The 26238-nt window shown below is 40.5% G+C and overlaps 1 protein-coding gene across 2 annotated transcripts in view; it reads left to right on the top strand.

Moving 5' to 3' along the window:
• Nucleotides 1-3221: 3221 nt before the first annotated feature.
• Nucleotides 3222-26238, top strand: part of Aifm1 (apoptosis inducing factor mitochondria associated 1) — a 38681-nt gene continuing 15664 nt past the window's right edge. Inside the window, exons 1-6 of one of the 2 annotated variants that reach the window (XM_052739052.1) lie at nt 3222-3521; nt 13992-14122; nt 18678-18777; nt 19930-20054; nt 20179-20309; nt 22665-22755. In XM_052739052.1, the coding sequence (XP_052595012.1) occupies nt 3419-3521; nt 13992-14122; nt 18678-18777; nt 19930-20054; nt 20179-20309; nt 22665-22755 (681 nt within the window). In that variant the 5' untranslated portion in view covers nt 3222-3418. Of the gene's footprint in view, nt 3522-12658; nt 12802-13991; nt 14123-18677; nt 18778-19929; nt 20055-20178; nt 20310-22664; nt 22756-26238 lie in introns of both variants that reach the window. The other variant, XM_052739045.1, reaches the window with a different exon arrangement.

Here is a 26238-nt window from a genome sequence, read left to right as displayed (position 1 = left end):
ATACTTTTGGAATTAGTTTGGCGAGTATATTGCTAGGGTAAAAAGAGTAAAATACAGTTTTTAAGTAAAAGGACAAGAGAAACGCCTCTTTGTACCTATCACAAAAAAACATGTATTTTGCACTTTTTGTTTTAATTATGCATTATTAAATTATTTTTAATATATTCAGTTGTTTCATAATTGCACCTGACTATCATAATTTTGATAGTATTTTTCCAAAGCCGTCTTTATCAGCAGCCATAGTTAACTTTGTATTAAACAAATGCATGTTTGTTATTAACCTTTAGTATTAACCTGCTGTTGTTGTTAAAAGATTGCATCTCACTATGTTATTCCAAGCTGACCCCTAAGCTGCTTGGATCAAGTGCTCCTCTTGCCTCAGTCCCTCAGTATACTATGGATTTCTAGAATTAGCAAGGAGCAATATCTATGCTTTTAAAATATAAAATACATTTAGTTTATTCTGGAATTTATATTTTCAATATTAATCCCCCAAAGCAGATCTAGATTTTAAAAAAAATGTCGCTCTTGAAGGCTGGAAAGATGGGTCTGTGGTTAAGAGGACTTGTTCTTGCAGATGATTGCGGTTCAGTGCTCATCACCTACATGGTCAACTGTCCATAACTCTAGTTCCAGGGGATATGATGTTATCTTCTGACCTCTGAGGGCACCAGGTATGCACATGCATACCTTACAAGCAATCTAAACAGTCATACACATAAAATAAAATAAATCTTTTTTTTCTTGAGACAGGGTTTCTTTGTGTAGCTTTGGCTGTCGTAGAACTAGCTCTGTAGACCAGGTTGGCCTTGAACTGACAGAGATCTGCCTGCCTCTTCCTTCTGTGTGCTGGGTGGGATTAAAGGTGTGGACCACCACCACCCCTGGCAAAATAAAATAAATCTTAGAAAATGTTACTCATTAATTACCTTTTGGGCCTTTAGAGGGAGCTGTCTCTTTGCTGTTCGTTTTGGAGACAGGGTCTCTCTATGTAGCCCTGGCTGGGCCTCCAACTCACAGAACTCCCCCTGCATCTGTGCCCCTAGTGCTGGGATTAAAAGCATGTGACACCACATCCAGCTTGTTTTTATTTGTTTGTTGTTTTGTTTTGGGTTTCTTTTTCTTTTTCTTTTTTTTTTAATCGAGACAGGGTCTTCTGTAGCCCAGGCTTTTCCCCAACTCACTAAATAGCTGAGCTTGAGCTCTCGATCCTCCTGCCTCTGCCCCCACGTGCTGTCATTACAGGTATGCGACACTGCTCATAGCTTCATTACTTGCCATTTTAAACATTGATCAAATCTGCTGAATGGATAAAGAAACTTTGGGTGTTTTCATGCAATGAATCCTGTGTCCTGGGTTAAACTTCCTAAAATATGCCTTTGCAATTGCATCCCCTATTCACTTCCAAGGAAAAAAGGGCCGGGCGGTGGTGGCGCACGCCTTTAATCCCAGCACTCGGGAGGCAGAGCCAGGCGGATCTCTGTGAGTTCGAGGCCAGCCTGGTCTCCAAAGCGAGTTCCAGGAAAGGTACAAAGCTACACAGAGAAACCTTGTCTTGAAAAACCAAAAAAGAAAAGAAAAGAAAAAAAGGAATTTCATCACTTACAAGGGTTAGGGCCAAATTCATTTGACAGTTCAAATTTGGCCCCATCACACTTACTGTCCTTATCACTACTTCCTAATACAGTATGTCTTTTGTCATTGTCTCCTGAAAATGTACTGAACTTTATTTCTGAAAATTTTATTTTGTTATTACTATTTAAAACTTCAGAGGGTGTTTGTGTGTGGTGCTTCAAACTGAATGGAGGATTTTGTAGTGTTAGTCAAACACTGCCTCTGAGCTATGCTCCCAGCCCTGGGGCGTTGTTTTGAAACAGTTTAGGTTGCTCAGGTTGGTCTATAGTTCATGATTAGAGTCCATGTGCTGAGAAATTATAGGCTTGCATCCTTAAGTCCAACTGTCTCCAGACCAGTTGAGGCAATTGGGTGACTTATCCAAGTAGCAGAGACAGGATTCAACCTAGGTCCCTGTGGAGTCCAGGTCAACATGCTTAAAACCCAAAAATATTTCCTTCAGTCTCAGTGCATCCACCCTCTGAAATACTATTCGTTCTCCTCCACTACTTGAAAATTACTGATCATCCTTCAAGACATAGCTCAAATAACACTTCTTTATTAAGTTTCCCCCTACGGATTCCATCCCAAACCCCTTTCTTGAAATGGCTCTGTGGTAGGTATGATTTAAATGACCAATAGACCCATTTCCCCAACTAAACAGAGATCACTCTCCATACTTTTCATATCCACAAAAGCCTCTTACATAGTACTGTTCAATAGCAAGGGACAGGGTCTCCTCACCAGGAAGCCTTCGCTGGCCTGATATGAACTAAGCTGGCTTCAAATTTATTTGCTGTTCGCCTGTCTTTGCCTCTCCTCCCCAGTGGGAGGACAGGCAGTATACCACCACATACAGCTTCATTAGATACTTAATATGCAAAATATGAAAAAGGTGTATGTGTTCTGCCCACAGGAGAGCAAAAGACCTATTTTCTCTCACTTCTCACTCTGTATCTCCTACAACTTTCTCAGTCCTGCTTAGGATTTCTTTCACAGAAAATCTGTCTGGCACAAACTTTTGTCAGCCTTCTCTTCTCAAGCACGAAAGCCGTAATAGCGCGAGACTATCCAAAGCATTTGGTACAGCATATGAAAGTGATACAGAGAAAGAACAGGGGAAGTACACGCCCCCAGTCCCCCCCCCCCCCAAAAAAAAAGGGCTGCAAGAGAAAGTGCCAGTTATTTGTAAAAAATGGAAGTTTATTCAGGATTCGGAAAGTCAGGTGCGGTGATTCACTTGGGGGAAAGACTACCATTGGATCCTACGAATAGATTCAGAAAGGCTTAAATGCCTGATAGCCAGTTATCTAAAACACACAAAAAGAAAGTAAGGTTCTGGAGTCGGTTTTTGTGATGCGCTATCAGTTCCCATCACCAACATTGCAGTAGCACCACCCACAGCCGCCAGGCACAAGTCTCTCTTTGGACAGGTTTCCTAAGCGGCTCAACCTAATACAGTACTACTAACTCGCGGAAACTTGTAAATCCGGAGGCGGGACCCGGTTCTTTGCAGAGCGCGTGGGGAGTTGGACGCATGCGCAGACCTCATTACCGTGGGACCAATTGCAATGCAGCGCTGAGTACTACGCCTGCGCAGTAAGTCTTCAGCCTCAGTGCCTTTTTCCCGGCTCTAGCGGGCCGGTTTCTCTATCCAATGTCCACTTGGGGCTAGGAGGAGGAGGAGCCTGCGTAGTGTGCGTGTGACGGGAGGGGGAGCGGACCCGAGCCCGTGCTGTTTGACCCGTTCGACGGTGTGGAAGGAAAAGAAGGAGTGGGAAGGTTCAGAGTAGCGGTTGCCGAAATGTTCCGGTGCGGAGGCCTGGCGGGTGCTTTCAAGCAGAAACTGGTGCCTTTGGTGAGGACGGTGTGCGTCCAGAGACCGAGACAGAGGAACCGGCTTCCAGGTGACTAGCTGACCCGCCCGGGACAACCCCTTACCCTACTTCAAAGTCCAAAGGCCTAGGTGCCTTAGGCTCCCAGTCTCTCGCAGAGCTCCCCCGTCCTTCAAAAAAACCAAAAACCAAAAACCAAAAAACCAAAAACCTTCCCATCACAGGAATTCTAAATTGGCGGGATACGAACCCAGAGTTTGCAAGCTGAGGAATCGGCACATTTATTCTGACCTGACCTTCAAGAGATGTGAATCCCAGAAGTCAGTGAGAGGCCTTCTCCTGGGAGTCTTTGTATTTTGGGGATAACAGAGAGCTTGGCCATAGCATGTTGCCCATCGCTGCCACCTTGCCTTTTTAAAGCATTGAGGTCAGATAGACGTTGTCATTTGTTGGTTGTGACATCCCTATGCCCAAGTTTCTCCTGTAAATCAGATTATTCGCTCTACTTTACAAAACTCATGAGAGCTGTAGATTTGAATGGCCTATGATGTGTAACACCAGTAAGGACTTGATTGTACACCAGATAAGGAGAGAATAAGCGCAGAATTGATTTGAGATGCTCACAGTTCAGTTCCTGATGTTCTTACACGCTTCAATGAAATTTTTTAGAACACACTGTTCTCTGAGAAGTTGTCTTATCAAACTTTAGAGCTGGAAGGGATTTTGTGGTAAACATCAACCCATTCAGTTTATGGATAGTAAATTGAGGAACAGAGAGGTGAAATTACTTGCAGAAGGTCACATAATTAATAGGTAGAGCCAAAGCTACTCTGCCAGTCTCTAGGCCCCAATTTATTGCTACACCCCTACCCTGCTTCCTAAAGTTTGACCAGAAACAGTTAAGCATGAATTAGGTTCTCTTTCCAGTAATTAACCCATTGTGCATCCGATATTCATGGGTTTTTCTGAGCATGGTTTGACTCAGCTTATTTTCAACCTATACAAATTTGTGGGAATGAATGACCCCCTTTTACAAGGTACATTTTAAAAATCAATGATTTTTTTTAAAAAAAATATCATCCTGGGGTAATTACAATTATAATATCAAATGTTATCCTTGAGGCTTTTGTAATGTGCAGATGCCTTCTGGGTCGTTTAGAAATAAGTGGAAAATACTTTTTGATTGTTAGGATCTTTGCAAATGTGTTTGGAAAGTTTGTCCACTTGCTATGAGTCAAAATGTTTCTTAGTTGGTGTTACCTGCTGGGTGTGGTGGCACATGATTTTAATCCCAGCATTCTGGAGGCAGAAGCAGGCAGATCTCTGTAAATTCAAGACCATCCTGGTCTACAGAGGAAGTTCTAGGCCAGCCATGGCTACACAGTTGAGACCCTGTCAAAAAAATAAGTGTTAGCTGAGTTATGTCCTATGAAATACTTCTCTTATAACTTGAGAATTTGTTTTAGCAAAAACAGGCAAACAAACAACAAACCCCTCTGGCTTATCTAAAAACCCGGTGAATATAATTTGTATTTCTGTGCATGGAAGTGGTGGTGCTGTATGTAAATTGAAGAAATTTATAGAAATATAGATAACCTGAAGATACTAGGCTTTCTAATATTGTGCATTTATTTTGCTCAGTACATAGCTTTTGCAAGAATTCTGTCATCTAACCAAAGTTCTCATCAATTAAACATTCATTTGGTTACAGTATTAGAACTGCTGAAAAAATACAGACTTAAATGTTTTTTTCCCACTGCATGGCTTTGTTTGAAGGCAGTCTCCTGTAAAAATACTATGACTTCCTGACATACACATCCATCTTTTTGCACACATTTCTTTGTCCTTTGGCCACGAATCAGAGTATGACATCATCTGCTTTAAAAATGAGTGGGGGTGGGGTTACAATTTCTTTCTTTCTTTTTTTTTTTTTTTTTCTTCGAGACAGGGTTTCTCTGTGTAGCTTTGCGCCTTTCCTGGAACTTGCTGTGGAGACCAGGCTGGCCTCGAACTCACAGAGATCCACCTGGCTCTGCCTCCCGAGTGCTGGGATTAAAGGTGTGCGCCACCACCGCCCAGCAGGGGTTACAATTTCAAAAGGAAATTATGATACTTTATTGTAGTTTTATGGCTCATTTGCCAGTTGCCTTTAATCTGATTTCTTTTTCACATAGCAGCATCTGCCACATGCTTTCCCAGAGGTGGGCAAGAATCAAGGTTTATATACCACTTCCCCCGCTTTTATCTCCCCTAATACTTTGCCAGGTTGTTAGCAAACTTTTATTTTTTGCTTTTATTTTTCTTGTTTTAGTAAAAATTGAGCTTGCCTTGAAACTATGCATCTACATCTCTCACCATTGTTAGGTTAATTTCCATTATATTCTGAGGGTTTTTTTTTTGTCTTAAAACCTCAATAGCTGCTATTCTGCTTTATTTGGATTTTCTGCCTCTTTTCAGAAATGATTAAAGGTAACTAAGTCTGCGTCCATTTCTGAGAAGTTGATAATAGTTATTTTGTGTTCTATAATATTTTATTTACCCAGTATTATGCTGCCCATTGTGTCAAACTGATCACTACCTCTCTGACCTAAGGTTCAAATATTTGACTTTTTTTCTTTATTTGGAATCATAGCATCTTTTTTTTTTTTGAGACAGTATCTATTATGCAGCCCTGGTTGTTCTAGAACTCACCAGGCTGGCCTCATAGAGGTCGGCCTGGATCTGTCTCCTGAGTGCTGGGGTTTAAAGGTGTTCAGCACTAGGTGTTCAGCCTGGCCTGAATCTTTTCATCTTTAAAAAAGAAACTGAGCTGGGTGGCGTCGGGCAGCGCACACCTTTAATCCCAGCACTCGGGAGGCAGAGGCAGGCGAATCTTTGTGAGTTCAAGGCCAGCCTGGACTACTGAGGGAGTTCCAGGAAAGGTGCAAAACTACACAGAAACCCTGTCTCAAAAAACCAAAAAAAAAAAAAAAAAAGAAAGAAAGAAACTGAACTTCTTATGACCTAGAATCCTAGATTGTGGACACTGCTAAATGACATAATGATATTTTGATATTTTGAGACAGGAGTTTTTTTATAATTTATTTAAGTTTATCTTATGTGCATTGGTATGAAGGTGTCAGATCCCCTGGAATTGGAGTTACAGACAGTTGTGAGCTGCCATGTGGGTGCTGGGAATTGAACTCAGGTCCTCTGAATGAGTAGCCAGTGCTTTTAACCTCTGAGCCATCTCTGTAGCCCCTTGAGACAGGATCTTGGTATGTATTCCAGTTGCTACACCCTTCTCCCAACTCACTATGTAACTAAGTCTTTTTTTTTTTTTGTTTCTCGAGACAGGGTTTCTCTATGTAGTTTTGGTGCCTGTCCTGGATCTCGCTCTGTAGACCAGGCTGGCCTTGAACTCACAAAGATCCGCCTGGCTCTGCCTCCTGAGTCCTGGGATTAAAGGAGTGCGCCACCAACGCCCGGCATAGCTAAGTCTTAATAAGCATTCCAGTTGAACACCCTATACCCAACTCACTATGTAGCTAAATCTTGTCTTGATCCCATGGTCCTTCTGTTTTAGCCTTTAGAGTGCTGGGTGGCATCTTTTTAAAGCCTAGGTGACTCTTCTCTACTCATCCTACCTAATCAAGGTTTTCCCCCCACAAGAAAATCTTTGGCAGGATAACTTTTTCTATAATCAGTTAATAAGTTAGATTTTTAAAAAATGTTTGAAGGAATTGCTGCATGTGTTAACATTCTTCTAGGTTAACATGCTTCCCAAAGTTGCCTGGTTATATGAATTGAGTAAAGGATAAAACCCAAATCTACTCCAGGATCTATGAAAGAGACTCATGGGAATGAGAATAAAGTTCTGGATAGAGTCCTGGAATCTGTATTTTAGCAAACTCTTAGAATTCGTATCATCAGGTAAATTTGGGAAATATTGTTTTAGATGAATAGTGACTCTTGTCTTTCTCTTCTTCTGACTTAGGATTAAAAAAAACAAACTCAGCAGCCTTGCTTCTCTTGTGATTTGCATCACTTGATATTTTCTCGTATTCAGAATAACAGTAGTTACTTCCCCTCCTAAATCCAAGGACTGGGAGTTTGCCTTATCTGTTGCTGTGTCCTAAGCATCCTGTAAAGTTTCTGACGCATACTAAATTCCCAGCGAAGGGTTTCTTTTTTCTATTAGCTAATGGTTTTTTTCTTCTGTGCTTTTTGTAAGAATGGTTCATTCTGTAATTTTTATAAACAATGCACAATTATTTAATTTAATTTTATCAGTCTTTAAAAAAATTATCAACCCTGACCGGGCAGAGGTGACACACACCTTTAATCCCAGCACTCGGGAGGCAGAGCCAGGTGGATCTCTGTGAGTTCTACAGAGCGAGATCCAGGACAGGCACCAAAGCTACACAGAGAAACCCTGTCTTGAAAAAAAAAACCAAAAAAAAAAAATTGTCAACCCTTGTTGGAATTTTAGAAGAATAAGAATGGTAACTATAGTACAGAATATACTCGCCTGGCTCTGCGAAGAGTCTCATAGATTAAAATGGAGGCTAATGCCAGCAGTTTCAGAGACTGAGTCTGCAGAATCACCAGTTGGATGCTAGCTCGCCTGGACAACAGAAAAAGAAAAAAGAGCTAAACTTAGGGGTTTTATTTTAATACATTTAATATAGTTTTTTCTTTTGGTTTTTCAAGACAGGGTTTTTGTGCAGCCTTGGCTGTCTTGGAACTGTAGACCAGGCTGGCCTCGGACTCATAGAGATCTGCCTGCCTCTGCCTCCCAAGTGCTGGGATTAAAGGCGTGCCCTGCCGCCGCCGCCACCACCACCACCACCACCACCACCACCACCACCACCACCACCACCACCACCACCACCGTTCGGCTTATTTTAATAAATTACTGTCTAAAAATTAAACTGTTTTATTTCATGACAACAAAGAGTTCTAAACCAGATAAGATACAAAGAAGAGTAAAGAAAAATAGATTTCCTTCCCTAGAGAGTGTAGATTTAAAGTCTCCTATCTATATTTCAGAAATTGAAATAGGACTATCACATTTATGTAACCCACTTCCCATTGTGAAATTTGACCTATATTGGAATGAGATTACTTAGAATATTTTTTAGATTTATTTATTTTAACTTAATGAATGTTTTGTCTGAATGTATATATGTGCACCACGTGGATGCCTGTTGCTCATGGAGGTCAGAAGAGAAAGTCTGAACTGGAATTACAGATGGTTGTAAGCCACTATGTGGGACTTGAGAACCAAACCCAGATTCAGGTTCTCTGAAAGAGCAGCAAGTACTTTTAACCACTGAGCCATTTTTGCAGCCCCAATTACATTTTTTTTCCAGAGCTGAGGACTGAACCCAGGGCCTTGCGCTTTCTAGGCAAGCGTTCTACCACTGAGCTAAATCCCCAACCCCTAGATTTTTTAATACCACAGTGTAATTTCCTCTTAAAAATATTAATAGGTTTGAGTCTAGATTGCTGTCCCTTCCTATGCCAGGTGTATGCACTATATACTTAAAACTGTTCTGAGTTCTAAAATACTTATGATCCCAAGAATTTTAATAAGAGACTTGTTTCTAGCCCCTTTGTGCCCTGACACTGTGAAAGGAAAGGGTAGAATGTTGCATTTTCCATCTCTGTAAGTTTATATAGGATGCTACTACCAAAGCCTTTTTAAAAATTAAACAGTACTGGAGATTGGCCCTAGGTTCTTGCACATGCTAGGTAAGCACCCTATCATTGAGCTGTATACCCAGCCCCCTTTAAAAGTATTTTTTAAACCTAAGGTCTCCCTTCATTGATCTTGCTGTTTTTTAACGCACTTTGTATCCCAAGAAGGCCTTGAATTTTTGAATTTACCTCAGTCTCAGGAGTAGCTAAAATTGCAAGCCTGATCTACCAGGCCTGGGTTTTTTTTTGTATGTTTGTTTTGTTTTTGTATTGTTTTCCTTTAAGACCCAGATCTCATTTTGTAGCTCTGACTAATGTAGAACTCCCTTTGTAGACCAGGCTAACCTTGAACTCAACAAAGGTCTGCCTGCCTCTGCCTCCCAAGTGATAGGATCAAAAGTGTGTACCACCCGCCTAGCCTCTGTTTATCTTTTAAAACCTAGTCAGGATAAGAACTCAAATATCAGCCTTTAGATCTTTGGTTTTTCTTTTTTTTTTTTTTTGGTTTTTCGAGACAGGGTTTCTCTGTGTAGCTTTGCGCCTTTCCTGGAACTCACTTGGTAGCCCAGGCTGGCCTCGAACTCACAGAGATCCGCCTGGCTCTGCCTCCCGAGTGCTGGGATTAAAGGCGTGCGCCACCACCGCCCGGCATCTTTGGTTTTTCAAAGTAGTGTCCTGTTTGCAAGACTAGTGTCGTCATTACTCAGGACCTTGTTAGAAATGAGATTGGAACCCTGTTGTTGGTAGCCCAAGCCTGTAATTCTACTACTCATCAGGCTAAGGCAGGAGGATTCCCCGGACTGCCTAAGGAGACTTTGTCTCACAAAGCAAAAAAGCCAGTGAGATGACTTAGCAGTTAAAGGCACTTGCTGCCTGCCAAGCTGAAAGACTTGCCTTCAATCCCTGGCACCCACAGTGGGGGAAGAAAGAACCACTGCTCTAGATCAAAGCCTACATACTCGGCCAACCATGCTCAGATAGCCCCTGCTTCTGTGTACTACACAGCGGAGTGGATTTTACTTTCTGTTGTTGATGTATTGTATTTTTGGAGACAGTCTCACTTTGTAGCCCGAGTTGGCTAGAACCACTAAATTGAAAGCGTCCTGTCTTTCAATTTAGGATCGTCCAGCCTCACCCTCTCTCTCAAGTGCTAGAATAGAAATTACAGGCATGAGCCACCATGGTAAGGCTTATGTATTCATTTATTTTTATAGTTTTTAGGTATTTTTGAGACATTCTCATCCTGTAACCCAGCCTGGCCTCAAATTTGCAGTAATCCCCCTGCTTCAGCCTCCCTAGTGCTGAGATTATAGGTACAAGCTACCATACTCAGCAGTGTTGATATACTTTAAATGGCCAGGAAACCCTTAGTAACGGACAATATCGTAATACTTAAGAATTATATAAAACTTGGACTTTAGTAGCTATAAGTAAAATTTTCTTGGAACATAGACCTATGTATTTTGAGGGCTACTTTTATACCCCAGGAGGGTACAATTATTCCAGAGACCAGACTGTCTGCAAAGCTGGAAAGAATCACTATTCTATCAGTAGTGAACACCCACAAGGTATAATCACTGAGAAGGCACATGCCTCATCTGAAAATGGCAGCATCCACTGGGGAAAAAGAACTGCAAATGTCTCACATTTTCATGTTCATAGCATGTCATGATCATATGATTATTGCAGAGTGCTAATATAAAAAATGACTGTATTCTGTTGACCGAGAAACTGCAAGACTTTACATTTTGTCATTCTGGAATATACTTAAGAGTATAAATTCAGTTATTATGAGAGATTTAAGTCCATTGTAAAATTTTTGTTCTGATTTCCTTTTGATTTTTAATGTTTCTTTCTTCTAGGACACGTTACGTTACACACAAGACAGAACTGTATGTTCCAGGGTTGTAATTAAGCAAGGTTTCGGCCAGGTAGATTGTTCCTGAAATGGGTATCATAATGTCCCAGGTAGCCTGTAGTTATTTTTGTATATTTTTGTTCCTGAAATGGGTATCATAATGTCCCAGGTAGCCTGTAGATAATTTTGTATATTTTTAGCCTTCTGTATCTATTGGTTCCACATCCATGGATTCAGTCAACTACCAATCAAAAATTTTTTTTCTTTTTTTAAATTTATTTAACTTTATTTTATGTGCATTGGTGTGAAGGTATCAGATCCCCTGGAACTGGAGTTACAGACAGTTGTAAGCTGCCATGTGGGTGCTGGGCATTGAACCCAGGTCCTCTGGAAGAACAGCCAGTGCTTTTTTTTTTTTTTTTTTTTTTTTTTTTTGGTTGTTTTGAGACAGGGTTTCTCTGTGTAGCTTTGTGCCTTTCCTGGAACTCGCTTTGGAGACCAGGCTGTCCTTGAACTCACAGAGATCTGCCTGGCTCTGTCTCCCGAGTGCTGGGATTAAAGGCGTGCGCCACCACTGCCTGGTCAGCCAGTGCTATTAACCGCTGAGCCATCTCTCCAGTCCTCAACAGTCTTTTTTTTTTTCTGAGACAGGGTTTCTCTGTATAGCCTTGGCTGTCCTGGAACTTGAGCTGTAGACCAGGGTGGCCTTGAACTCACAGAGATCTGCCTGCCTCTGCCTCCTGAGTGCTGGGATTAAAGGCATGGGCCACCACCACCCAGCTCAAAAATATTTTTAAGTCAGACATGACGGCATGTACCTTTAATCCCAGCACTTGGGAGGCAGAGGCAGACTACTTAGTGAGCTTCAGGTCAGCCAGGCTACATGGTGAGACCCTGTTTTTAAAAAAAAAGAAACAACAAAATAATCTGGGTGGTAGTGGCACACACCTTTAATCCCAGCCCTGAAGCGGATCTCTGTGAGTTGGAGACAAGCCTGCTTTTTTGTTATTTTCCCTAAACAATATAGTGTAGCAGCTATTTACATTATATTAATCATTATAATTAATTATAATCATTTAGACATGGTTTGAAGTATATGTGATGATAAGCATAGGTTGTATGCAAATTCTGTACCGTATTCTATAAGGAACTTGAGCATATGTGAATTTTAGGTCCTTCTGGGGATCTAGACTCTAAGCTCCACAGATAACTGAGGGATGACTATCTACTAAATAGGTTATCTTGGTATTTACTTCATTTATGGTGAAGTTGTAAAGATATTTGAGGAACTGCTCTTTTTTTTTTTAACCAACTTTCTGGAAGCTGTGAATGTTCTCATTGGATAATGTTTAAATTGTGCTCTTGAGAACTCCAACAGCTAGCTTATCTGGGTATGATAGTATAGGCTTAGAAGGATCACAAGTTTGATACCAGCTTGGACTACAAAGCGCAACCCTGCCTCAAAAGCAAGTCCTATTACCATAGGTTGTACAGAAATATCTATAGTATTTATGTGTACAGTTTTGATTATAATTTTCTTGATCATCAAACAGTGAACATCGTACAGCCCAAGGTACAATTCTTGATTTCTACAGTACATTGATATTTAATCATAAATATGTGTTAACTGTTTTATTTGTGTGTATGTTAACAAATTGTGTTCCTTTAGGCAACTTGTTCCAGCGATGGCGTGTTCCTCTAGAACTCCAGATGGCAAGACAAATGGCTAGCTCTGGTTCATCGGGGGGCAAAATCGATAATTCTGTGTTAGTCCTTATTGTGGGCTTATCAACAATAGGAGCTGGTGCATATGTAAGTAAAAGAGCAGCTTGTGCAGAGAAGCTGCCAGACCGCTCCCATTGAGAGACTCCGTACTACTCTGCTTTAAAACTTTGCAACTAATTCCGCTTTCTCCTGTAGGAAAAGTTCCAAAAGGCCTTCTTTAAAATGTCTATGGGAGCTGATTTGGGACTGATATTTACTGTCATGTTGATTGATCTTTGCTCTTTTCACTTGTCCTTTAATTTTTTGCTTGAAAACTGCTGTGTTTCCTGAGGCTTGACTAACCCCCAGAATTGTACTTGTTGTTCTCTTGATTGTGATGAAGTAACCTGTAAACAAAGTCAGCATTAATTGCAGCTCCTAAGCACAATATTTGATTTTAATGTATTTGCCAATTTTTTAAAGACTTTTTTTCCCTTGTACCTTGAGATTGACCATTTAAAAACAGATTTCAGTAAAAGATATTAAGCATTCCTAAAAGGAAAACTAAATCCCTGGATCTCACTCAAAGACTAAATTATAGAAATGGGTCTAGTATCTCCAATTATAGAATGGAGTTTTGGGGAGCTGAGAAACAGCATTTAATTGGTACATACTGTTAGCATGGTTATATCTCCCTAAAAGAACTGATCATCTTAGCAGGTCACAGAGGATTTATTCTGTGGGTGTTTCTTTTCTTTTTTTTTTTTCAAACTTGTACTGTAACTAAGCAGATTCACCTAAAACTGAATCCTGTAAGGTTGAGTGAATCGACTTTGACGATGCCTACTAACATCCTTGATCAAAGAAAGCTGTTTGCTTTTCATACTAAGAACAAATGGTTCAATACCATTACAATTTTAGTTCTTTCTCTTCTGATAATAGTAAAATTATTTTTGTTCCTCTGTCACTAGGTTAAGGGGAGGCATGAAAATTATTTGAAGTTACCCATATTCTTATACCTTAACCTGACTCCAAAATATGCAAGAAGAGTAGCCAGATCCTGCCAGTTGTAAGTCAGATCAGAGCAAGAAATAGATAAAAATCTGCCTGATAGCATACTTTGGGGAAGAGGCCTTTTCCTCCAATCCTGGAGCAGCTTATAAAAATTTTTCTTTTTCATTTTTTTTTTAGCACAGTAACCAAAATGCTTCTCTGCATTTGCATTAAATGTTTATTCATTAATCCTTAGTGCCTTTTCTATCCTTTTGTCTCCTTCCTGGCCTTATGTTTACCTCCAGTTGTGCAGTGTCATCTCCTAGGATCCCCTTCTAGATCACTAGCGTCTCCAGGTGCTTCTGGGAAAGATGGCAGCAGCCTAGTGTACTTCTTAATTGTAGGAGCAACAGTGACTGGGGCAGGAGTTTATTATGTAAGATGCTCATACTAAACTATGTTTGGGGATGGGGTGGGTGAAGCCATGGCACTAATAATAACTTGGTTCATAAAGTACAGTGAAATAGTCACAGCATGTGCTTCCTATAGATATTTGTTAAAGGGACATTGTCAGTCACTAGAGAGTCCTCAGATCTCATTTTTAAACCTTTGAAGTTATACTAGACCAGTCTCGACCCATAAATTTAGAGCCAAATCCTTCTCTCAACCTTTTCTTTGAAAATTTTGTCAAATTTGTGCTTATTTTTACACTGCTAAATTATATTGTGCTTTAGTGCTGCATGTCTAACAAGACAATCTCAGAGTAAATGTTGAATAAGTAAATAAAGGGAACTTGAGCACCATCAACTTTGAATCATTTTAGGTAAAATGTAATTTTTCTGTTTTGTGAGAAGCAATCAACTCGGCTTTTACTGTGAAAAGGCCTTTTATTGAATGCTTTTGACAAGGTCCTGAGAGCCGTAGAGACTGGAGTGTTTTCCCAAAGCACCCACAGTCTCCACTTGAAACTCAATTTGTTTGGCAGTGTCCCTTTGTTCCCTCATTTGGTCAAACTCATGGCTGAAGCATTCATGTCGGGTGATTTCTTGACACCTCTCATCAATGATTCACACACTACCCTCCTCCGAGCCTTAACCTTTCCATTTCATGATTTTCACCTTTTCTCATCACTTCCACCTCATCTATTCAAAAATCATTTTCAAGTGTTTGCATTAGACATGTTCATAATGACTTCACTCTGTTGAATCTCTGGTTTGTGTTGCTGACCAGAGTTGGGTGGCCTGCCCCCACAGACTTGACATGCACATACTCTTGATGCCAAGCCATGAGCTAGGCCGGCCACTGTAGCTTTCTCCTGTCTTAGAACTATCTGAGAAGCACAAATTTCTTTCAAGTCATTCAGTTAAATGCTTCATTGCCCTCTGTGTTTGTCCAACACGGGTTGTAATAAACCTATTATAATGGCTCCAGGTTAAATGATAAGCTTTTGTCTACATTTATCAAACTAGTCTGTATACTTTTGTTTCAGATTTTAAATAGTTGAAAACTTGCTATCAAGCAACTTACATTTTTTTTGTCTGAAATTGATATTAGGAATGAAAAACAGCTTAAAATCAGTGTCCAGATTTGGTGAGATTTCTATGGTTGCATATTTCAGGGATGATAAGATGGCTCAGTAGGTAAAGATGCCTGTCAGTAAAGGTGCCTGCCTCCAAGCCTGACAACCTGGTTTGATCCCCAGGACCTACATGAAGGAAAGCAAGAAACACAATTCTCTAAAGTTGACATGTGAACAAACACACAAACAAATTCAATAAAAATAATGTAGTGCTTATATTTGTTTCTCAGACTCTCATAATCAAATACCACGAAATGGCTTTAACTCTAGACATTTATTTTCTTAATTCTGAAGACTGGAAGGTCTAGAATGAATGTCAGACAAGGTTAAGTTTCCGGTGAAGGTTTTCTTCATGACAGGCATGCAGCCAACCCTCCACCTTACCGTGACTTCACAAGGGAGCAGGGCAGTGTAGAAAGTGAGCGAGGTAGTGCTGCTGTCTCTTCCTCTTTTTATGGAAGCCCTATCCATCTCGTCACCACTCCTGTCTCTGGATACTGGCCTCCTGGCCGTTAGGGCTTCAGCTTAGGAATTCAGGAATTCAGTCCTTAGCAATAGCCCTTCCAGCAGTTTTTTTCATTTGACTATAATTACTCCTTCAGCAACTCCTATATTAAGGGTTCTTTACCTTCCTGGCCCTCTGTGCCCTACTGGCTTTAAAGAAACACTTTCCCGTGATCTACAGTAAGAAATGTAGTTTATCTTGCAACCCATAAAATTACAAATATGCAAAATGCAATGCATTTTAACTAGTGTTATTCTTACTGGGTTGGACATAAACTATTAATCGCCTCTTCTCCTCTACTAATGCTGATCCTAACCTACAAGTAAATCTCATAGCCTACTAATGGGTTACAACCAGTTTGAAAAACATTGACCTTAATCGTACTATCCGCTGCTTGATACACAAACTCCTGATTAGCATCCATGTGAGCTTTTTATGCCAGTGACTTCCTCTAGTACCTCAGGTAGGTACTTTACTCTCAGTCTTTTGCTAGTTTCAGTGAACCAGCCCCAAATGGCCTTTAGAATAATTACGGAGGTTGAATATTTGGGCCCTTCACCACTAGTCAAGTGACAGAATCCTGTTGCCCCAGAAAACGGCCTTTCTTTTCAAACTCCTTCCTATGTAGAAAGGTTGCCTCCACTAATATTTTCATATATTTGTGGTATTTCTTAGCCTAACTTGTATTTGCTCCCCCCCTCATTGGAAATCTTCGTAAACTAGGAATACAGAAACCGTTTGGGGAATATATAATTTGTTATTTGGTGTGTATGTAAACGAACTTTCACTTTAGAACATTGAGCTTAAAGGCTGTCTATCCACATTTAACCTTAATTTATTTAGCCCTTTCCCTATAAACCTTCCTGCTCCAATCCTTTTATGTGTAAAATCATCAGGAGGTATAGAATGGCTCAGACCATTTCTGAATGACCCTCTCAAATGAGCATAGCCCTAGTCTCTTTGCTGTTCACTTATGTCCATAAGAGTAAATCATCTCTTTTACTCACCTCTCAGGGCTTAGGGTCCCCATTTGCAGCACATCACTAATGAGCTGCCCTGTAAAGTGGTCATAGAAAGTCTTTTTCTTTATTAGTTTATTTTTATGTGATAATAGGGCTCAAAAACCAGGCCCTTGTGCTTGTTGGCCAAACATCCCATCACTGACTCACATCCCCAACCTCATAGGAATATTCCTAGAATATATTTTATGATACTTGCTCTAATTGTCCTTATTTCTACAGTCAATTAATTTGAGTTTTCATTTGAGATACGGTCACTTAAATTTTTATCTTGTTGACCATGTGGGATACAAAAGAACAAAAATATTGTCATTAGAAGACATCCTTGGGCTGGGACTGTCGCTCAATTGGTAGAGTGCTTGCCCAGCACATAAGAAGTCCTGGGTTTGGTCTTCAGAAGTGCATGAGTCAGACAGACATAGTAATCCATGCCTGTATCCCAGAATGGGAGGGGTGGAGACAGGAGGACCCAGAAGTTCATGGTGATCCTAAGCTACATGAGACCCTATCTCAAAAAAAGTCATTCTTGTCCACCACTTTTTGTTTTTGTTTTTTCGAGACAGGGATTTCTCTGTGTAGCAGCTCTGGCTGTCCTGGAATTCATTATGTAGACCAGGCTGGCCTTAAAATCACAGAGATCTACTTGCCTCTTCGTCCCAAGTGCTGGGATTAAGGGTGTGCAACACCACTGCCTGGCTCACTTATTTTTTTTTAATTAATTAATCTGTGGCCTCAAACTCATATAGACCAGCCTGTCTCTTCTTGCCAAATGCTGGAATTAAAGGCATGTGCTACCACGCACAGCCCATTTTTAAAATTTATTTATTTATTTATTTATTTATTTATTTATTTATTTATTTTTGAGATCAAGGTCTCACCCTGTAGCCTCACTGGCTTAGAACTCATTATGTAGACCAGATTGGCCTCAAACTCACATAAATCTGCATGTCTCTTCCATCTAAGTGCTGAGATTAAAAGTGCTGTTACCACAACTGGTAACTTTTTGAAAGTTTCTAATTAGGGCTGGGGAATATAGCTCAGTGGCTTGATATACATAAGGCCATGGGTGGTCTTCAGCATCTAAATATTTTAAAAATAAGTTAAAAGTCACTAATAAACCCTGGTGTTGTGTGTTAGTAAAGATAAATAACAAACTAGTCATAATACTAAGATACCTTTCCCCAGTTTGAAAGTGTAGGGGAAAGGATATTTGAATTAAAACAGGTGTTTAATGAAGATGGTGTTTGACCCTTTATAATTATTAATGTGTTGTGTTTCTAAGTGAGACTTCTACCTCCTTAGTTTAGAAAAAGAAAAAGCTATTCCTGGAAAGATGAGTTACATTTTTAAGAATAGGATACACCTAGCCACATATCTCAATCCCTGGCAAACTCTGAAACATCTATTAGGAAGATGTATTCCCCATGTAGATTGATTTTACAACTAGCACCCAGCATAGTCCAAAACCTCTTTCTGTACTTTAGCCATTTCTATACTTACTAGCATTATATTTCCCTTTCTTTACTTCTACTTTCTGAGTTCGATATCAGGAGAGTTCCTTACCAAGAGTCTCAGAAAATCTGAAACATGTTTTGATCTGCTTTCAAGTATTCTTTCCTCACCAAATATGTGTACACTGAATAGTTTTATTTCTTAAGAAAAGAGCTTTGGCCTGGGGATGTAGCTCAGTGGTAGAGTGCTTCCTTAGCATGCATGAAGCCCTGGGTTCCCTCCCCAGTGCTGGAAAAGAAAACTGCCTTAGTGATTTTGGCGTAGAAGAACTAACCTCAGTGTAGACAAAAGCTTCTCATTTCATTGAAATGATATTAGCTTATGGTCTGAGTTACCTGTATCATGAAATAAACTTTTTCCGTGTTTGGGTCTACAGGCCTACAAGACTATAAAAGAAGATCAAAAAAGATATAATGAAAGAATAGCGGGCTTAGGACTGACACCAGAAGAGAAACAGAGAAGGGCCATTGCTTCTGGTAAGTATTTCTTATGTCTCTTCTGTATGATTTGAGACTAAATAAGGGGAAGTGATTAAGGATTATGATTTGCTAATACCTTGTTGTAGTGTAACAGTGTGAGATTGCAAGCTACCAGAAATTATGGTTTTACCCCACAGCAGGGAGCAGTTTCCTAAAGTATTTGGTTGGCATTTTAGGCTTGAAGTAAAATTATTGTGGGCCTTTCTTTATGTAGGCTTTTTAAAAGGTAAGCTTGGTAAGAAAGACAGGAAAAGATAGGAAAGCTATTTTTCCCAATGACTAAAGCTTTTTGGTCATATTAATTCCCTTGAATCTTTGGAGTTTTGAGTTGTTATAGATGTGTTTATTTTCCTGTAGCACAAAGCTCTAGTCTTCGCTTCCATTTGATTCACTGGGATTTTCAAAGAGGAATGTTGTAATCCTTTAATAAGCCCTATGGATAGCTCTGGGTAGGCTGTTTGTATTGCTGCCTTCTTCATGAACATTGTATAATAATCCCCAATCGACCTCCTGGGTGTTTCCCCTTTATTGCTAACAAAAGGTGCAACTGAACTTGGTATTTTCCTGGTGGTCAGTAGAAAAATAATAAGAACGGCAGGGGCCTTTTAATATGTGCTTTCTAATATATTTGAGAAACAACCAGCCAGGTGCAGTGATGTACCCTGTAATCCCAGCATATGGGAATCTGAGGCCAGCCTGGGCTACAGAGTGAGACCCTGTCTTTAAAAGGGGAAAAAAGGAAAAGACTAATATTTAAGGTAGGCCCTAGATCCAGTATAGACCTAATGAATGAAAGAAACCAATCAACTCCTTCGCCCCTTTAAAGTTTTTCCCCACTGGCAAAATGAAAGGAATACTTGCCTTTCCCACTCCCACCAGGATGTTATGAAGATTGTTTGGTGTTTTGTCCCACCCCACTTGGTTTTTTTTTTTAAGTTCTGGCTATCAAACCGAGTATCTTGGACATGCCAGGCAAGCTTCCTACCACTGAGCTACATCCTAAACCCAGTAAGTTTAAGATTAGTATAGGAGTGCTAGTTTTATTTTATGTAAAGGATTGAGACAAGTGCAAGGTGACTTTTTGAAATAGTGGCCAGGGCTCATCAGAGCCTTTAAGAAGACTTACCCTGCTTGTTCTGTTACTTACAGCTGAAGAGGGAGGGTCAGCTCCTCCAGTCAGAGTACCAAGTCATGTTCCTTTCCTGCTGATTGGTGGAGGTACTGCTGCTTTTGCTGCAGCCCGATCCATCCGGGCTCGGGATCCTGGGGCCAGGGTAAGGTGCACGGTATTTTGCTTGGTATAGAGGGTATAGTGTGCAAGTACTTAGCCATTGTGGAGGTTTTGACATTTGCCTTTTAAATTACGTAGCACTGATAAATACCATTTTGTGTCTAAAGGTCCTGATTGTATCTGAAGATCCTGAGCTGCCATACATGCGACCTCCTCTTTCAAAAGAATTGTGGTTTTCAGATGATCCAAATGTTTCAAAGACACTGCAGTTCAGACAGTGGAATGGAAAAGAGAGAAGGTATGTTTGCTTATGTACAGTGGGCCTGACTGAGCATGAGGAGCAGGTTAAGATTTTTCACTGATCATGTGTGATAAATAGGAAGGCTCTACATGGAAGTCTGCTATTGTACATATTTGGTCAGGCTCAGAGGCAACAAAGAGCATTCTAGCTTCTGTTCCCCAAATCACCAGCAATCAGCAGTTTAATGCTAGACTGTGAAATATTAGGGCTCCTATTTCTAGGACCTTTAGGTTAGATTTCTCTGATAGAGATTAGCTTAGCCAATGTTGTCATTTCTTTATCAATAGCTAAGCAAGGGGCTGGAGAGAGGGCTTAGCAGTTGAGAGCACGGGCTGCTCTTCTAGAGGACCTAAGTTCAATTCCTAGCACCCACATGGCAGCTCACAGCTGTCTTGTGACTCCAGTTCCAGGGGATCTGACACCTTCACACCAATGCACATAAAATACATTTAAATAAATTATTTTAAAATTTTTAAATAAATGCCTAGGCAAGTCACATAAAAGCAAGTGAAACTGATTTATGGCACTCTTATTATTTTTAGGTATGTATGTGTTCAAGCATACATGTCTGCATATATGTGGAGGCCAGAGGTCAACCTTGGGTGTCATTTATCAGCTGCTATCTACCTTGTTTTTTGAGACAGGGTCTCTCACTGGTCTGGGACTCAACTAAATAGGCTGGGCTGGATAACCAGTGAGCCGCAAGAATTTTCCTGTCTTTGCTTCTGCAGTGTTGGGATTACAGGTGCATGCCACCTTGCCTGGCTTTTTTATGTGTGTTCTAGGACTTAAACTTGGGTCCTTATGCCTCTACAGCAAATACTTAACTGAGCTGTCTCCCCAGGCTATTAATGGCACTTTGTTTGACACTCTAGCCAGCATTGACAATTGCAGAGGTAGAGCAGGAAGACTGTAATGAAGAGCCTCATTATCAGAATGTTTGCACAAAAGACACTTGGAGCTAGCTGGACATGATGGTGCATACCTTACACCCCAGCATTTGAGAAGATGAGGCAAAACAATCGGGAGCTCAAGACTACTAGCCTGAGTAACAGCCTCTGTCTCAAAAATCCAAAACAAACAAACAAAACCCTGAGTATTGGAGCTATAGGTCCAGCTTTTTTCTTCTAAAGGACTCCTTAGGTCTCTCAATTCCAGTACTGTTCTTGCAGCTCTAGTGTTTTTCTCACTGGTGATTCTTTAACGGTGAACTAAATTTTACAGACCTGGGCTGGAGCGATAGCTCAGCATTTTAGAGCACTTTTTGCTTTTGCAAAGAACCAATGTTCAATTTCCAGCAATCACATGGTAATTTCACAACCATCTGTAACTCCAGTTCTAGGGAATATGACACCCTCTTCTGACCTTTTCGAGCACAGACATGCATGCAGGCAAAGCATCCACACACATAAAATAAACAAATCTAAAAAAAAAATTTAAATGCCAAAATGTGCTTGCCTCCCTCATGAGTCTTTACTATTATGTTCCATTTTCAAGTAGAATGCATACCTTCATCTCCACTTATAATGTATCGTAATTATTTACTTAAGTTTTGTTTTTTTTTTTTTTTTTTTTTTTTTGGTTTTTTCGAGACAGGGTTTCTCTGTGTAGCTTTGTGTCTTTCCTGGAACTCACTTGGTAGCCCAGGCATCCGCCTGGCTCTGCCTCCCGAGTGCTGGGATTAAAGGCGTGCGCCACCACCGCCCGGCAAGTTTTTTTTTTTTAATTTGGGTTCTCACTTTATTGCCCTAGCTGGCCCCAAACTACTGGGTTCAAGGAATAAATACTCTTGGTTTATCTTCCTGAGTAGTTGAGATTGAAGCTACATGCCAGTGCACCAGCATTATTGTTTAAGGTAGAATCATTTAGGAGCAAGACCTTGCTCTATTGGCCAGCAGCACCATTCTGAGAAATTAATGTGGTCGATATGTGAACACCAGCTCCTTGAGTGTCTTTGTTCGTAATTTGAAATGATTTTACATATAGAGCTTTATTTCTCAGCTTCTCCACCATTGGTTGATATTTGATATAACATAATTCTGATGGAGGTAAGGGCTGTTCTGTATAGCACAGGCTGTTGAGTAGTATCTCGTTTCTAGGTACCAGATACAATAGCATCCCCTTGTAAGTTGTTGTAACCCAAAATGTCTCCAGAAATTGCCAAGTGTCCCATGGAGCTAAAGTTGCTCCCAGTTGAGAACCACTGATCTATAATACTTTTCAGTGTCACCACCAAGATCTAGTGCCTAGAGACTTACTCTGGAATATGTACCTGAATTTATTTTACTAAAGCTATAGAGGGAGCCTATAGCAGTTCCAGATGCTTATGATTTTCTCCTCTTTCCCATACAGCATTTATTTCCAGCCACCTTCTTTCTACGTCTCTGCTCAGGACCTGCCTCATATTGAGAATGGTGGCGTGGCTGTCCTCACTGGGAAGAAGGTGAGCGAGTAGGCACTTTCTTTGTCAGGCTTTATGTAGTTACCAACCAGAAAATACAGTGATGTGCTTCTCCATTGCAATCCATCTTTCCTCTGCCACCATAGTTGATCAAAGAAAAACCAAAGCAGTTTAGGACTAATATTGTTTAGTGTGTCTATCTAAGGAAAGTCCATAACGAACAGCAAAATCTAGAGCATGAAGTTGGCTAAGCTTTCCCGGGGAAGTAACCTTGTCAGATAGTCTAATGCTAAAAACTATTGCTGCTTTTGTGTATGCTTCTGCATTTGTTCCTCCTTCCTATTGCCTTTATAATTGTTTGCTTTACCTTTCTTTGGGATTATTGATGACAAGAGATTAGACTAATTTTCAGCATAATACAGCATTCATAATGCAGCATGGAAAATACTGTCGGATGTTACCAAAGTGGTTGCCTAAATATGGAGAACAGTTATTGGGCGGTGCTCGCAGGGTCCTAGGAAGGCTTTGTTGCGGTGTTGTGTTTTATTTTTATTAATGGAAACAGTAGGCTAAGTTTGTAAACCAATGGCAGTGTTCCAATAGAGGGGATGGTGTTGTCTTAAGAAGCAAAGCCGAAAGTAAAGGGGATCAAGAGCACAAATGGAAGGATTGACCTTTGACCACGTCTCCCATGCCAGAGCTGTAGAATGTGGGTAAGCTGGTAGTGGGACAGTATGTTAAATGTCCCTGATGTGCAACCCAGGAGCCCTGTTTCCTAAGGGAAAACAAAAGCAAGCAGGAACATAGACAGATAATCAACACAGAAATGTTTTAAGAGATACGTGTCCTGGGAGTTAGGAGGAGGAGGAATGTACAGTACAGTGATGAATGCCAGGAAAGCTTCCTGGAGAAAATCTATGGACCTACAAGTCTTACTGAAGTATTCTTTGAGATATATTTATTTTATATGTATGTATGTGTACCATATATGTGCCTGATGACCTTAAAAGTCAGAAAAGGGATGTTGGGTCTCCTGGAACTAGAATAATAAATGGTTATGAGCCATCCTGTGGGTTCTGGGAACTGGACACAGGTACTCTGCAAGAGCAAGCATGTTTATCTCTTGGTGTGTGTATGTATATGTGTGAATGTGGTATATGTGGGTGTAGGTAGTATAAGAAGGAGGATGTCAAGTGTCCTACCATATTACTCTTCCTAATATATTGTTTTTGTACAGAGTCTCTTAATGAACCTGAATCTAGGCTGGTAGCCAGCAAGCTACAGGTATCCTCCTGTCTCTGGCTTTTTTATGAGTGCTGAGGGTAGAGCTCAGATCCTCATACTCATACATCAAGTGCTCTTACCTACTGAGTCAGCTCCCTAGTCCTAGAGCAGAAAATATTAAAGAATGAAGAGGTATAGACTACATAAGAGCAAAGAACATTCAGGAGAGTAACATTTGAGGAAGAACTAACAGCACAAGCAAGTGCCCAGCAGTACGGAAAAACATGGTTAGTACAAGGGAACAAGCAGCTAGCTTCTGATAGAGCAGAAACTTGGAGTTAGGGGACTGAGGATGTAGCTTAGGGGTGGAATACTTTTCTAACATTGGTAACATACTGGGTTTGGTCTCCAACTTGGCAAAAGAAATGAGAGATTGGAAAATAAATATAAGATTTTTTTTCTTTACCTTTTTGTTGTTGTTTTGGTTTGGTTTAAGACAGGGTCTCATTACGTAGTCCTTGCTGTCCTGAAACTCACTGTGTAGACCAGGCTGGTCTCAAACTTAGAAATCCCAGCCTCCCGAGTGCTGGGATTAAAGGCGTGTGCCACCATACCTGGCAAGAAGAATTTTGAAAAAATATTCAAGTTAGGAAGAGGCAAAACTGGTAAGTTATTCTAGGGATTGTTTATGGAAGGCTTTTTTTTTTGCCATGAAGGAGAGCTTGAATTTTATTTACACTGGGGAGCTGGTGACACTTGTGGACAAAGATATAAAGTACTGGAAATGAATTTTAGACAATTGCTATTAACCAAGACATACTGCATTTCAAGGAGATACCACTAGAGATGGAGGGCCAGGGAGATAGCTCAACACTTAAGAACTCTCCAGGCTCTCCAGAGGACCTGAATTCTATTCCCAGCACCTATATACTGTCTCCCAACCATCTAGGTACACATATGGTGAACATACATACATGTAGACAGAACACCCATACATATAGGTAAAAGTTTTTAAAAGACTAGAAACAGACCATTTCAAAAATTATTGTAATAATTCAGGCAAATGATTATGATTGCTCAAATGAGGCTGGTGGTAGTGATGATTATGAAGAAGAGGAATGTAAGGACTAAGAATTCATATAGTACCTATTTTAACTGCTTTTTTAAAAACCATTTTTGTTTTGTTTTGTTTTGTTTTTGTTTTTTGAGACAGGGTTTCTCTTTGTAGCCCTGGCTGTCATGGAACTTGCTCTGTAGATCAGACTGACCTCGAACTCACAGAGATCCACCTGCCTCTGCCTCCCGAGTGCAGGGATTAAAAGTCTGAGCCACCACTGCCTGGCAAGAAGTTGTTTTTTAATAAAGAAATTTTAAATAACTGGCCTAAACTTTTACAATACATGAGAAACAAAATATGAGCCCAGATTTATCTGACTAAAGAGTTAGAACCCAGAAATTCTGACCAGAGCCCAGTTTCCTAATAATGTATTACTACTTGTGTAGCACTGGGTTAGATGCCCAGCATGGGGGGAAATATGTGATCAGAGTGAAGGACATGCTGGAGGAATGCTTAGGAGGCCAACATCCCGAAGGCTTGAAGATTGATTGAAGGTGGGAGGTGAAGGAGAGAGAAGAGACAACATTTCTAGATTGTATATCAGAGTAGATAAGAGTGCCCTCCCCCTAACTGAGAAAAACATTTTAAGAGGAAGATCTAGTTTATGGGAAAGATAAAAATCAGTCTGGACACCAGGCATGGTGGTGTATGCCTTTAATTGCAGCACCTGGGAGGCAAAGGTAGACAGGTGTCTGTGAGTTTGAGACCAGCCTGGTCTACATAGAAAGTTCCAGGCCAGCTAAGGCTAGATAATGAGACCCTGTCTCAAACAACAACAAAATAACAGAAGAGAACTTGTAGAGCAGTAGGTAACATTGTAAAGTTAAACTACGCTTTCTTTTTTTGCATGTGTATATGCATGTTCACGGGTGTGTGCACATGCATGGAGAGGCCAGAGGTTGACAAAAGAGCCTCTCTCTACCCTGTTTACTAAGCCAGTCTCTTGCGGGAATCTGGGGCTTACTGGTTCGGCTAGGCTGATAGTTGGCTTACTCTGGAGAGCCCTCTCCACCTCGTCAGCGCTGGGATTACATGTGGGTAGCTACACCTACACAGCTTTTATGTGGATGTTGAGGATCCATACTCGGTTCCTCATGCTTGCATAGCAAGTGCCTTACTCACCGAGCCATCTCCCTAGCCCCTGCACTGTTCTTTCAGTAAGTTTAAATGGGCTCAGAGGTAGC

Source organism: Peromyscus californicus, unplaced genomic scaffold (genome assembly GCF_007827085.1).
Source record: "Peromyscus californicus insignis strain IS unplaced genomic scaffold, ASM782708v3 Scaffold_10__1_contigs__length_136768540, whole genome shotgun sequence".
Classification (NCBI taxonomy): Eukaryota; Metazoa; Chordata; class Mammalia; order Rodentia; family Cricetidae; genus Peromyscus; species Peromyscus californicus.
The sequence above is the reverse complement of the archived record's forward strand: the minus strand, read 5'-3'. Positions and strand labels throughout refer to the sequence as shown.